Below are 15,175 nucleotides of genomic sequence, written 5' to 3' on the forward strand. Positions count from 1 at the left end.
GCCAGGGCTGAATTCGCTCAGTCCCGTGCAGGGCTGCAGCCAGCTGGCAGTGCAGCAGGGCTGCCTGCTTTCCCTGCCTCCTCCTCCACTACCGAGTGGAAATCTCCACGTGCTGTGTCCTGATGAATACCTCACACCAGTTATGAGAAAAGTTTTTTAGCCTGTGTACATGGAGTCTTGGAAGGATTAGCCTATCTGGTAATCGAATTTGCAAAGACTGAAAGTCCAAGTGCTTTCAGGTGAGTGGAGAACAGGACAGGAATGGGACTGTGGCTATATGGAGAATGTGCTCTGGGGCTGTGGCTCATCCACGCTCTGCTCCACTCTTCCTTTTGCAGGACCATGGAGAACATGTGCTGAGACCAAGCGCCAGGCAGGAGCAGCGACAGGCTGGTGAAGATGGAGAATGGCACAGGCGACGAGCAGAACCACACTGGGCTGCTGCTGTCAAGCCAGGAGATCATTACAGCTGAATACCAAGTGGTTACCATCCTCTTGGTCCTCCTCATCTGTGGACTGGGCATCGTGGGCAACATCATGGTGGTCTTGGTGGTCCTCAGAACCAAACACATGAGAACTCCCACTAACTGCTATCTGGTGAGTCTGGCTGTGGCAGATCTCATGGTGCTTGTGGCTGCAGGACTACCCAATATCACTGAAAGTCTGTACAAATCCTGGGTGTATGGCTACGTGGGGTGCCTCTGCATCACTTATCTCCAATACTTAGGGATCAATGCTTCTTCTTTTTCCATCACTGCTTTCACCATCGAGAGATATATAGCTATCTGCCACCCAATCAAAGCTCAATTCCTATGCACATTTTCACGAGCTAAAAAGATCATTATTTTTGTCTGGTCTTTCACCTCCATATACTGTATGCTCTGGTTTTTCCTACTAGATCTCAATACAGCAGTCTACAAAGACACTACTGTTGTGTCTTGTGGCTACAAGGTGTCCAGGAGCTATTACTCTCCTATCTACATGATGGACTTTGGAATATTTTATGTTTTACCAATGGTATTGGCAACTGTCCTCTATGGACTGATTGCTAGAATACTGTTCCTGAATCCCATCCCTTCGGACCCTAAGGAAAACTCTAAGATGTGGAAGAACGATGTGGCTCACCAAAACAAGACTGTGAATTCCAAGATGACTAACAAGAGTTTCAATAGCACTATTGCTTCTAGAAGACAGGTAGGAACAGCAGTTTGCAGTGGCTTTTTGAAATCTAAATACTTGTTTGAGAGATCACTGGTCTAAATACATGGAAGGGGGTAGAATATATTATCTCTTTTGATATGTTTTCAAGCAGAAATTCATAGATACATGTATACATATATTTAAATATGTATTCTTTCTTGCCTATTTCTTATCACCTACTTCTAGGACTAGAAAATAAATAGTAATCTTTCTACTGTAACAAAAAGCAGTTAGGAAGTGTCAGTAAAGAATGAAATGCTTTAAATGACAGTTTCTTTATATTGCAGCCTATTAGTAATCCAATCAAAAGCACAAAGCTATTTTTGAGCTCTAAGGAAAATAAACTAGCCTGGGAGTTTAGGGGACTTGTTGTTTAGTCCCCGCTGAGGCACTGTGTCACTCTGCAAATATAGTCAAGTTCTTATTTTTCCTTATTTTCTTAGATGTCCCCATGAACAGTCTACATAAGCACATCTGTATATAAAAATGCCTGGTAAATGATATTCTGTCTCTCAGAAAATATTTTCTTTTGTACTGGTGGCTCAGAAGTGAGGCATAGGTCTAACCAGCTTCTTTATATATTATTATGCATGCATGTATGAATTTAGTTAGTGGCATGATTTATGGCTATTTGCAGTGAATTTCACTACCTCCCACTCACAGCTGTCAGCACAGTTAGTCCAGTCCTGATAAATTCTGGTGTACCACTTGATGGATTGGCTTTCAGGATCAGGCTTCAGCTGCATCCAGCAGTGTGGATGAGCATGGAGGTGCGTGGCTCCACACTGAATGCCTGGTTCATGCCTGTCAGCACCCGCTGCTGGGATCTGGAGCAGAGGGCTGCTCTGCCAGGTGGGATGCTTCTGCCCCTCTACTCTGTGCAGTCCTGCTGGAAGCAAGGCTGAGCTGCACACCCTTTCAAACAAGCTGAATGCACCCTCAGGTTATAAGCTGAACTTTATGTTGTTTTTATGCTATGAAGATTGCTACTGTTCAATGAGAGGAGTGGTACTCCTTAGTACGGACATAGATCTGAAAAGTTAACTGAGCTGCCTCCTAGAGCATCAAGAGCTTACAAAGCATGAGAGCTGTGCCTTGGAATGCACACTGAAACATGTAGGCTAGGTTATATTTAGTTATATCTCCAATTATAGTTAATATTCAGCCCAGAAGTCTTTAAGTTTACTATACTTAGTCCATGAATTAGTAGAAGATAATTTACTTTCAAGTTCTCAATATCACCTCAGCACGCACGATTGGTAACTTGTGCTAAGCATCACTTGAAAAGCAGACAGGTCTTTTGAACTGAGTATTGCAGAGAATTGATGCTAAATTATAATGAAAACAGAAATTTGGGATTACAGCAGGATGTGCTTTTGGTTTTATAAAGGCAGCAGAGATTTTCTAAAATCCCAAGCAACCTGTTGGATGAGACTAACTGTTTTATGAGTAAAGTTAGCATTTTCTCTGTAGTGCAACGCAGGAAGCAAAGCAAGGGCAGTGTGTTTGTTTTTTTTTAGTTAACATTTGCACAAATGCATTTAGTGCTTTAAAATGGAAAAAGGAATTTCAAATTCAGATAATCTAAAATCTCAAAATCTAAAATCTTGATGTGATGTCCAGGATATGATCTTCAGAGAAAATGACTGACAGTGAGGTGCACAGTTCTATCCCTGCTGTAGCTCTTATATTTATCCAGGTACGTTCTGACAAATGAAATCAGCTGTTGTTCCTGTGACGGGTTGGCTCCGGACTGAAGCAAACTTCCACCCAGCTGCATCCTCACTTCCTCTGCAAGGATCAGGGGACAAAATGGAAAGAACAGGAGCAAGAAAACGCATGGGTTGAGATACACAGACACCTAGGGCACTTCCATTCCATTCTTACAATTGATCATCTTAATTAACCAATTATGAACTCATATTTATATGACAGTGAGACTGCAGGTTACTTTGATTTCCTCAGCCTTCATGCAGGCTTAAGCCAAGGCTTTTCAGAGCCTTTTTTGATGATTAATCCAAAATGTCAGTATGTGAATCTTAGTATGACTTGGATTGCCTGACTGATATGGATTTAGCTTGACCCAGACTATTAAGTCATACTATTTAATTTTTTCTACCCACTATGTCATCTATGTTTTGAAAGTGTTCCTTTGTTGAAGTGTCCAAAACTTGCTAATTACCTGCATAAATGCAGGCTCTATCTTCTACTCACTACTACTCACTACTACTGATGTGTTCTACATCACACAGCAGCTACATTTCACCTGAAGAGAAGCAGCTGAAGCTGTTTCTGACTCACAACAGAAATAGATTCCATCATCATGTTGTTTTTAGGCATTTTTTACCTATATTAGTTGTTACTGTAAAGCATATGCTATCAACTTTGTATTTCTATGTCAGCTTCCAAGAATTAGTGTTAAGTTTCAATATATCCACAATACTTTTTTTTACTGTGAGTCATATGGCTGTGTAATTTCAATTGTATTCCTCAAAAATAATAATATGTCAGTTAGGTTACTGATAAGAAATGTACCCCAGAGTTAGAAGCTGACTTTTTAAAATGTGAAGAGTAACTTAGGAACTGCTTTTTATGTTGGAGTCCATTTCTAATTTGTGTTTTCCATCGGACTTTCTGTTTCCCAGAAGGAATAGAAGCCAGTTCATTCTACCTCTTCTTTGTCAGAAGCTAAGTACTTCTAGAAAGCAATGAATCCTTTATTGCGACTGCAGAGCCTTTGATCAGATAGTGTAAGTCAGTAGGTAACTCCAGACTGTCTCTTGAGGGAAGATCTCTTCCAGAAGAAGGCCAACATTGATAAGTTCAGTTTTCAGAGAGGAAAGGCTCATGGCTACATAGCATTAACCAGTATTAAGCTTGTTTCAATACAGAGTTTACTGCAGGTAAACTCTCAAGCATGTGCTTAGTTTGCTAGTTAAAGAAGCATCCTAAACTCCTATTAGATATGATAGAGCTTTTGATGATTGTGCTGAGTGGAGTTTCACCTGTTCACTGCAAAGGAAATAACCTTGCTAGGCTGAAGATCATAGAGAGTTGAAAATATGACTTCTATGTGAAATTTTTTGAAGGCCTACAGAGGGTTTCGATTATAAACAGTGACAAATTGTTCTCTGCAACAGAAGATTAAGAGAAAATGAAAAGGCAACTAACAGTAAAGTGAGACCTTTTTGGCCACCTCTTTGATAAACTTTATAGGATATAGTTTTTGCTGAGAAATCTGCAAAATCTGAACCAGAGAAAACAGAATGAAATAGTTTTTCTGTACATATTTTCCCAAGTTAAACAAGAGGGACAATGACGAAGCACATTTTGCTGCACTCTTCAGTTAAACTAAGTTCAAAGTAGCTGAAACTTCGAAGCTTAATAGAGGAATGATCAATATGATTAGAATATGATTTCTTGACAAAGGGTATCTCTTAAGGCAAGGCTGTTCAAAGTCCCATTTACTTCACTGAGAGCTGAAGAAAGAACTTCAATGCAAATTCAATGTTAAGATATATTTAACAACTGTATGATCATATGGATAGATGATCACAAGTCCTAAGAAGTGAATTAATTTCTGCTCACTCACCAGAAAATACAGACTGTGAATTCGGGTTTTCCAATAAAACACTTAATTTGAACATTTGAGGAAGCCTTGTCCTCCTGAAGAACTTGTAAACTGTATTTATTGCTGTAGGACTAAGGTAAAAACTGCATTTATGCACACAAAAAGATTGAAGATGTATATTTCAAGTCATTTTATAAGCGAGCGGCAGTATGACATCCCAATTCTTTTCATCAGTGCTTTGTCACTGATTTCAACACAGCCAATATTTTAGTGGCATTATTCTTTAAGATGTTTCACGGTCTCTAACAGCATGCCACAGCTGATAGAGAGAGGCATTTCTCAAGAGCCCAGAGAAAAAAATGTGTTTGAGATTTCATAGAATCATAGAATCATATGATAATTTTTTTCACTACAGCAGACAACAAATCTGTCTAAGAAGGAAGCATTCCTACTTTTGCTTCCTGCTAGGCATGTATTTCATAAGAGATTTCTACAGGATTCTCTTAGCCTTTGATAAATCCATTATATGTGTGATTTTACTCAATCTTTTTCCCTTACTGCAGTATTCAGGTATTTTTAATTAGTTAGTTAATTCTTACAATAAGCAACCAATCAAGATGTAGGTCAAAACACCCTCCTTTTAGTCACATGATACATTTAATATCATGTTCAACATTTCCTAGTCTGCGTGTTTTGCTCCATAGATGTATTTAGAGTAGTACCATTATCGATGCTGTGAGAGGCTAAAGACCTTTGGCTTGTTACCCCATTATACAGCCAGTGGATTTTAGTTTCTTAATTGCAATTACAGAGGCAACTGCAATAATTAAATCTTTGATTTTTCAGGCTTTAGTCTATGAATCTATATCTTTGTTAGTCCAAAACAGCCTGCTATTGGTACTTACAAACCATCCATACTGTTAAATCTTCCAGAAAACTCATTCCCAGACTGTATCCTAGTCAAGATGAACAGCAATTGAGGAACCTTATTAACTGCAGTTACTGGCACTTATAGCACATAAATAGCAATGTATATGTGCCTAAACTCAGCTTGGGAAAAAAAACACCTGCCTGTACCATTGGTCTTTACTGAAAATTCTAGGCAAGAAAGATTCAGTAAAGTCAGTTCATCGCCCCATCATGAAGTTCATTTTCAACTTATATTTGTATTCATACGCATATTACAACTTAGATTTACACATCTGAAATTTAAGGTAATAATTCTTCAGTCTTTAAATACAGCCTTCTTTTTCCTTTGCACCAACATATAAAGAAGCCCTACTTACTTAATTTACTCCAAAGGGCAGGTGAAACAAATATATTTGCATTATAACATGCACACACAACATGGAATCCAGGTGATGTAGGAACTGAATGCTTACAGCAAACTTAACAACTGAAAGCACCTTTCCCAAGGTGAATATTTGAGGGTATTCTTAAGTCCACCTTCTGGAAATACATCAAAATATCAGCAAGACTGAAAGTTTACCTGTAAATGCTGGATGCAGATTACAGCAGACAGATGAGCGACTGAGAGACATTTTACTTGCAAGTAGGGTTAAAAATACAGTTCTAATTAATTATGAGTGCTACAGAAGAGCAAAAAAAAAAAAAAAAAAAAAAAAAAAAGCCAATCCATTTTTTCAGTTTATTAGTTTAAAAACAATTACGCTGCACATAGTTGTCCATATCAAAATAGACACTTATTTTTCTTTATTTTTTCACCACCAATTCCAATTCCAGTAACATTAAGTGTCCTTCGCTTGCAGAAATAGAATCATAGAATCATACAATCATACAATTGCTCAGGTTGGAAAAAACGTTAAAGATTGAGTCCAACCACAGCCTAACCACACTACCCAAACTCTAACAACCCTCCGCTAAGTCATGTTCCTGAGCACCACATCCAAACGGTTTTTGAACGCATCCGGGAATGGTGACTCAACCACCTCCTTGGAGAGCCTATTTCAGCGCTTAACAACCCTTTATGTAAAGAAGTTTTCCTGATATCCAAACTCCCCTGACACAACTTGAGGCCATTTCCCTGTGTTCTGTTACCTGTCACTGTTGAGAAGAGACCAACCCCGCTCTCGCTGTAAGCACCTTTCAGATATTGAAAGAGAGAAATAAGGTCTCCCCTCAGCCTCCTCTTCTCCAGACTGAAAATGGTAATGGTTGTTACTTGAACATTAGAAAGTTTAGCAACTTATTTTATGTTTCTGTATGGGACAATGAAGTCAGAATGTGGCAGTAAAAGCTGAAGGTCAACTCCTGCTTCGTTGATACTGTCCATTTTAGGCATTCCATTCTCAAGGTGTTTATTAAAAAGATCGGAAGAAACATTTTCATGTTACAAACAGCAAATGAGTTATTCAAAGTACATCAGAGCAAATTTCTTAAGTAAATAGAGATTCACTAACAAGTAACACCAGCCAACAAATCTATACATGCATCTTTACTTCATAGTTTTTGTTGTTTTTTTCTTTTTTTTACTACTAGCTCAGGGATGAGGATGTGTCAACATTTCTAAACTGTTAGTGTCTTCCTTGTCTGTGCATAACATAAATGTTGAATTGCTTACTTGCAAGTAGATTTCATAATTTCTCCAAAGGAATTCCTAGATATGAAGGGAACTGTGAAAAAGTGACATAGCCTTACATAGTGAACATGTTTATTTACACTTGGAATGGAACATCATGCATATCTCTCAGTTAGCTGTTGAGTCCAATCAAATTATCTAAGGGCCCTCTAGGATTGTTTAAAAAAGCAGGTTACCCTCCAGTGAGACTCTTCTCTATGACAATGCAATACGTGAGCAACTGCCCTCTATAAAAACTTCTCTATTCACTCATAGCAGAGCAAGCATGAATTCCAACTAGCAATGGAAAATACAGTTCTGTATAGCTCGTATGAAATCCTCAATCACATCACTTAGTGCCATTTGCAGTACTATATCAATACCATACATCAATTTATTTATTTAATCCTCTTCCTCATTGTACAACTTTCAATATTTTGGGAGATAGCATGTACACTCTCTGCTTTGCAATGAACACCAGCAAGCATGAAAAAAATGATATCGAACACAACCAAGCACAGCAAAAGGAGATACTATTACATGCTTGTAAAACACCAGTGAGTCTATGGCACAGTAACTGAGCAAGTATGACATTGACTTTTACTTGTAAGTGAAAGAGAGACTAACGATCAAAGGAGAAACAAGCAACTACTAATACTGTGGTAATGAAAATGTCTTGTAAAATCACTTCCTTAGAATTATGAGGGTTTGGAGCAAAAAAGGAAAGGTAGGAAACCAATTCAGAATTAAAATACTGAGAATCTGCTCAGAAAACAAAAACAAACAAACAAACAAAAAAAAACCCCACCCACATTTAAAATGTTTTTCACAGCATCAGAAACAAAAATATAGGACATGAAGAGGGATTGCATGCAGCCAGAAGCATGTTCAGTCTCAAGCACTTTACATTCAAAGTACACTTGAAATTTGAATTACAATGGATTTTCTCAAACACTTCTAGTCATGTTTTCAATTTATTTAACTAAGAATAATTTGTACTCTGAACATAGAAGAGGCTGTGCATACCCACAAGAAAAGAGCAATCAGTGTGCTTGCCTCCATCTGAGTAATTAGTGGACATACCAGTACCCTCTAGAGTGCTCCTATGGCCATGCTTCTGTTTTCAGAGAACTTTCATGCATGGTTAGATAGAATAGGTACTAAAACGAAGGTCCTTAAAAGTTTGTCCCCTTGATGTTTATGTCCCACTTCACTGATACAAAATAATTAGCCCCTCCAAAAATAATCACAGAACCATAGAATCATTGACTGGCTTAGGTTGGAAGGGACCTTATAGATCATCTAGTTCCAACCCCTGTGCTGTGCACAGGGTTGACAATAATAACGTTCACTTACATTTCATATGAAGTGATTTCAAAATGGTTGTGACAGCTATGTACAATGGGCCAAACTTTCCCCCATTCCTGCATATACCCATCCATCCCGGTGGAGATTTTTGATGTGGAGAAGAAAGCAGCTTTGACTTAAGTCATGTGTAGATACTGGGCTCATCTGTAATGACAAAAATGAGGGAAAATTAAAGCCCACAATAGCAGCAGCTTTAGCTCAGAAGCCCTGAGAGTGCAGAGGGGTGACAAGACCTCCTGTCACAATGGGGACAAACTAATCCATCCAAAGCAGAGGAGCTGCTATCATCTGCACAGCAGTTATGGTCTGAAGTGAATGGACAAGAAAACTCTCTGCCTCCAAGAAGGACATGCTGCAGCCACTTTAGAATTGTGGCAAATTCTTGTTGGCTTGCATCAGCTGAAGGAATAAGATGTTCCTGCTTCTTGCATTTGCTGTAGAATCCATGGCAGAGAATGGGTTAGGGTGGTCTAACATGGGAACTAGCTCCCCAGGACAGTGGGATTTCAAGAAGTGTTTGGACAGCACTTTCAGATGTAGGGTTTGAATTGTGGGTGGTCCTGTTTTGGGCCAGGAGTTGAATTTGATGATCCTTCTGTGTCTCTTCCAACTTGGAACATTCTGTGATTCATTCAAATCTGCAGACTGAATTGATCTCAGCTCAGAGTACTTTCTGCTGTCTCCATGATATATTTTATCTGGTGCTAAGAGCCTGTCCTAATATTTTGTAAAATCACAGCCTTGATAAGCTGAACATGACAACAGTATAAGCTAGTGATGTTAGATACAATAAAAAAATGCACATTATAGGCACGAGTTCACATAAATTTAGCCAACAGTTTGTGCAGTACATATGTGTATGTCTTTGTGGCATATAGAACTTGACTTGAGGGATAATAGCCATTTTTTCATTGCTGTGCCATATCAATTATGTGATTTAAAACATCATGAATTAATGTATTTCCATTTTCTAACAGTAAGGATGATGAATTTACTTCTAATACAACCTAGGATTCACAGTGACAGCTACATCATTGAAAGTGATTTTCTGTTCCTTAAAGACATAATCAGAAGAAACTTTAATTGTCACTGATCAGGAGCTATGGTTATGAATTCCCCTCCTGAGCTTCTGGTAGCAAAGTACTCCAATGCCGATGTGGACTATTACCTACTCTCCCTCTGAATGCCTGAGCAATTGCAGCACATCTGTTTGTTAGTTCCATTGTTAATCTAAGCCCTACAAAGGCATAATGTTTTCCTTTAAACGTGGATTATTTTCCATATAAATGATTATTCTCAGTTGAATGGACTTCTGCAGTTTAGAACTGCATACTGGGGCCTAACAGGAGGGATGAAAGGAAGGAGAGATAAGGAATCCCCAGTCTTTGTGAGCCAGAGCAGGCCAGCACTGAATCACAGTGCTCCTTGCAGTCTGCAGAGCTTCTTTCAGATTTGACTCAGAGATAAGGAAAAAAAAAAAACTTTTTAGCTACTCGAGATATTCTTATTTTGGTTTGCTCTGTTACGGTGATGATTTGTGCACAGCAGTCAAGAAAGGTGGTCTAGAAGTTGCAAGGAGATGTATCAGTCAAGTGAGAAAATAGGGAGATAATATTCCTCAGTCTGGTTTTTGGCTCCTACTGAACAGAACTGTAAAGAAATAAAAAGTGGGGGAGAAGGGCCGAGAATTATAGTATCAAACTATAGCCTTTGTATTAGTGCATTTCAAGAGATCATACATCTGATCAAAAAACAAACGATACGCTCTAACTTCAAAGCACCGCTGTATGAGTAATTTTAGTGGAATTATCTGTCTTAGAGGCATCAGCTGAAACTCATCTCTTATTAATCTACATCTATCAGATCTGCAAGCAGTGAATTATAACCCATACAGCCAGATAATGTTTCCTGTGGCAACAGTAGCTGCTGCTTCATTATGTATATCCTCAAGAATCCAGATTAGAAGGAATAAAGTATAACATGAATGAAGCAAAGGTAAAAAGTCATTCTTTAAAATATTCTGTCAATAGGCAGCAACTGCTTTATGTCAAGAAGAAAGGCAAATAGTAAAGGAAAACACAAAACACAAAAGTAGCAGGTATAGCTCACCAGAATCTGCCCGCTGCTTTTCAGTTCATGCACACACAGTTAAGGAAGTCATCCCGTGATGTATATGACAGCACCTCACTGTATTATCTCCTGGTATTTCCCATGTAGTCACATTTCACTGTATTTTCTACCTTGTTTTAATACTTTTCAAGCTTTCTTTAGTGTAGAGACTAGAGTTTAAAATATACAATATATGTTATAATATATTAGGACTTCAATTACTGTATGTGTATATAGTATATATTTACAATGAAAGTAAATTATAATTTAAGAGAACAGCCCTCTTACAGGTTTGTTTTTTGTTTGTTTTTTTTTTAATAACTTTTCAATTATTTATTGTTCATTTCAGATATCCTGGGTATTCTCAAGGGCTGTTTTTTTGCTTTACACAATAGATGAAAGCTCTTTTAATAATCAAGTCTTAAAATAATCCCTTATATTCCTCTGCTTGTAGATGACAACTGACATTTCAGAATAAAAAACAAATAATGAAGATCTAATTAAATATTAGGATTTTAGGGTTAAGAATGAATCTAGTTCCTTTAAAAAAATACTTTTGGCTTTTGAAACCCCACAAGGTACTTCTTAAAGCAGATCATGAAAATAGGCTTCAACTTGAATTAGTTTACAGATTGTGTAGTCCAAAGGAGATCTTCCAGCTTGAGGAGCTGCAAAATCTACAGTTATTTAACAAAAACTGGGAGGAATTTGAAACCAAGTGCTGTTTCTGTTTGTTTTTCTTACTACAGTAGAACTTTCTGAATCAAACACAGTTCTGAAATTCACAGCTGAAAAACCTGTCAGTAGTTTTGCTTTGGCCCTAGAGATCTGGGAAGACATCTGTTCCTTCCAAGCTGTATTAATCTGCTCACCTTGTGTCTGTGTTCCCCCAGGTTACCAAGATGTTGGCTGTGGTGGTAGTCCTCTTTGCGTTTCTGTGGATGCCTTATCGAACACTGGTGGTTGTCAATTCCTTTCTCTCCAGTCCCTTCCAAGAAAACTGGTTCCTGCTGTTTTGCAGAATCTGTATTTATTTAAATAGTGCCATCAATCCTGTAATTTATAATCTCATGTCTCAGAAATTCAGAGCAGCCTTCAGGAAACTCTGCAACTGCCATCTGAAACGGGACAAGAAACCTGCCAATTACAGTGTGGTTTTAAATTATAATGTCATCAAAGAGTCTGATCACTTCAGCAGTGAACTAGAAGATATTACTGTCACCAATACCTATCTGTCCTCTGCAAAAACATCCATTGGTGACACATGTTTGTCATCTGAGGTAACAGTTAATGCCTTTTAGTATTTGGTGTGTATTCCTTATAAAAGAGCATGCTGATGTGCACTGGGTGGTACTGGGATAGCTTTCAGGTGGGGCAGAGCGGTGAGGGGCAGGGAAAGGCTGGTGGGGATGACTGGCATGCCACCAAACAGGACAATGTCATTACTTCATCTGACCGGATCTGGAAACTGATGGTCTCAAAGTTCCTTGTGCTGGGCATTCTGTGACCAGGAGAACATGGTGCATACTGAACAGTGAGGAGAAATACATAGGCTAAGCCTTACTGCCTGACAAGCAGAGGGCAGTGGTGCAGTGGGATATTTTCTTGTGTGTCACCTTTTGGCTCCAGCTCAGAGTTAACTAACCTGGTTGCACCATGCAGATGGCACAAGGAAAAGACACAGACTTCCCTCACAGCAGCACTCCGCTCCTGCAAAGGCATGCCTATCTCCCAGCTAGATGCACATCTCTCTAACCCAGCTCTCTTCATACGATGATGCACGTTGCTGTTTTCAAGACACTTTTTTTATGCAACAGTGCTTAGCTGTTCGTAAGTCCATATACATAAGATCTTACAATGTAGATAATTCACTGGGTGACTTTTTAATTTGTCTGCAGATGTAATGAAGATGGCAGATATTTTTTTCTCAGTTTGTTTCATCTCTCTGATTTTCAGGCCTGAGACACACCATGTTCTGAGTATGCAGTCATACAAATCCTTCAGATGATCTCTTTGCACCAACCTGTATGACATACAAAGGCATTTCTGCTCACCAAATAGCAGGATTTACCATATATCTATACATACCTGTCAGTATCATGCAAGAAAACACAGTTTCTTGGGAAGTCAAAACAGTACAGTGCTGGATGCAGTTGAATGAAACACTAAACAAAACTTTAAGAGGTGAATGGACTTCAGTGGAATATGCAAGTACTTCAGCTTGTATTGTGATCTCCAAAACAGCAAGGCTGCTCTTCAAAGAGACAGACAGTGAAACTGAGAGAACTGCCCTCCTCCATGCTGCTGTGTGTAATGGAAGGACTCTCACCACATCTCTGAGAACAGCCATAACCACTACTTATGACAGTAACTGTCCTCCATTGACTCCAACCTCCCTCAGAAATGTAGATCTAATTGTAGGTGTCATAGCTTTAAAAAAAAAAAAAAATCTAATGGCAAAGAGTATGAAATCTTTATTTTTTTCTTCTACCTTGAACAGCATGAAATAGGAGGGCTTTTCAATCAATTCACAGCAGGGAATAAACAAATTAAAGTAGGAAGCTTTCAGAATTCTTTCTTCAGCAAGCTAGATTAGGGATGGACCACTTGAAATAAATCTTGTCTGAACTTAATATATATTGAACGCTATTTGGCAAGCTTTTACTAGTTAATTTTGGCCTACTTCGGTAGTTGTCTCTGAGGCTGCTGGTAGGGTTTTATAGCTTTGATAATGTCTAAGGAAAAGAAGAAAACACAGTAAAGAAGGCAGTTTTTTTTTCATTTTTCTTTTCAGATAGTATCCAAGAGAAAACACAATGAAAGTATTGCTACTTTTTCTCAATGCTCCAAGTTCATTGTAATGTTTCCTCTACATTATCACCTTTTGCACTGTTTTTTATGATCTGGAGCCAGAAACAGAAGCTGATATTACAGGCAATGAGTTTCTATGCTGTGCTCACCTTCTGAGCTCGGTCTGCAGTTGATCCCACCAGCAGAGGGTGCTGATCTCCATGGCTTATTCCAGTTCCCTGTGAGAAGCCACCATCGCTTCCCAGTTGCGATCTTAGCCACCTGCATGCTCTTCTCATTGCTCCAGACCTGTTCGTGTTTGTGCTATTATGAGAACACGGACTCAAGACAATGCCTGTGTGTTACTGTTTGCTATGAACTCACACAGTTTTTGTGCGCAACTTTTAAGAAGCTGTGAAAAAAATATTGTTCTACTCAAAATCTATCCAGCGTGGGCTAAAAGAAACCTCAGTAGCATCAGTGGAGGGGTACAAGAGAGGCAAGTCAGCCAAGAAGTTGTGTAACTCAAAGTTACATATTTGTTGTGACCACTTTCAGAGTAGATCAGGTTGAACTGGAACTCTTACAGGTTGACAATACCAGAATTAAATTCTATCCTTCATCTGCATTCTTGGTCCAAAAGTATCTCTGCTTTCTCAGCCAGTACTTTTTCAAGGCCATATTCTGAGTAAGATTTCAACACAAGTCTAGAATTCATGTATGCTATTTCGTTTGCACCTTCACTTGCAGTAGCAAAAAAGTGAATAATATCAGGCTGTACAAAAATAAATAACTATGCATACAAAATTGTGTGCATAAAGATGAATTGCAGATGTAAGTTCAGGTGCAGTTTTAATTCATAATTTATTGTGACTTTAAGGATGTTATTCTGAAATACATTCCAATTTTACACTAACCCATACAGCTGAACTATGAAACTTTGGTAGAGATCTTGCTGGTGTGACTTTAGATCTAATACTGTGTTTGTTCTGTATAAAACAGCAACCAGCCATTTTTCTTGTATCTACACTGTACATCAGATATGTGAGACTGCATTTAAAAATTTGTGTTTTTGTTTATTAGTAATAGTATAGCAAACTTTTTTGCTAGATGTGATTAGATGTCAACTACAGACTGAAGTAATATTATTATTTAGGTTCCTCTGTAACATTTAGCTTGAAAGAATTGTCTGAAATAGAGCAATATTGAAATCCATGTCTGTATCCTCATTTCATGGCTTTGATATAAGAGATGATGTTCTTACTGCACTGTTATTTGGAACTTCACTCAATAACTGACATAAGAAAACTGCTCTAGCATTTTATTTTGGAGCTACTGTGAAACAGTGAGATGTTGCCAGCTTCAGTGCTGGTAGCGTGCAGATGAGAAAGGTTTGATACATTTAAAACGCAGTAGTTGAAATTAGTGCACAGCCTCCTGGCGGAAAGAGTTTAGGGTATATATTAAAGCAGCTCCAATAACATTATGGAGGGATTTATGATACTGCTGTGGAAATGAATGGCGCAAATCAACTGATAAAGTTCTCACCAACTTCATTT

General features: G+C 38.4%; 1 protein-coding gene across 1 annotated transcript; it reads left to right on the forward strand.

The window, feature by feature from the left end:
* The first annotated feature begins 399 nt into the window (after positions 1-399).
* Positions 400-12,127, forward strand: TRHR (thyrotropin releasing hormone receptor). Its single transcript, XM_042870336.1, has 2 exons — positions 400-1,194; positions 11,720-12,127. The coding sequence occupies exons 1-2, from the start codon at positions 400-402 to the stop codon at positions 12,125-12,127; spliced, it is 1,203 nt and encodes a 400-aa protein (XP_042726270.1).
* The last annotated feature ends 3,048 nt before the right edge of the window (positions 12,128-15,175 follow it).

The sequence above is a fragment of the Lagopus leucura genome, unplaced genomic scaffold (assembly GCF_019238085.1).
Source record: "Lagopus leucura isolate 7727_CA_CO unplaced genomic scaffold, USGS_WTPT01 Super-Scaffold_100002, whole genome shotgun sequence".
NCBI lineage: Eukaryota > Metazoa > Chordata > Aves > Galliformes > Phasianidae > Lagopus > Lagopus leucura.

Coding starts and splice junctions, on each gene's coding strand:
- TRHR (XM_042870336.1), top strand. CDS start 400: ATGGAGAATGGCACAGGCGACGAGCAGAACCACACTGGGCTGCTGCTG. Junction 1,195..11,719: donor CTATTGCTTCTAGAAGACAG/GTAGGAACAGCA, acceptor GTGTTCCCCCAG/GTTACCAAGATGTTGGCTGT.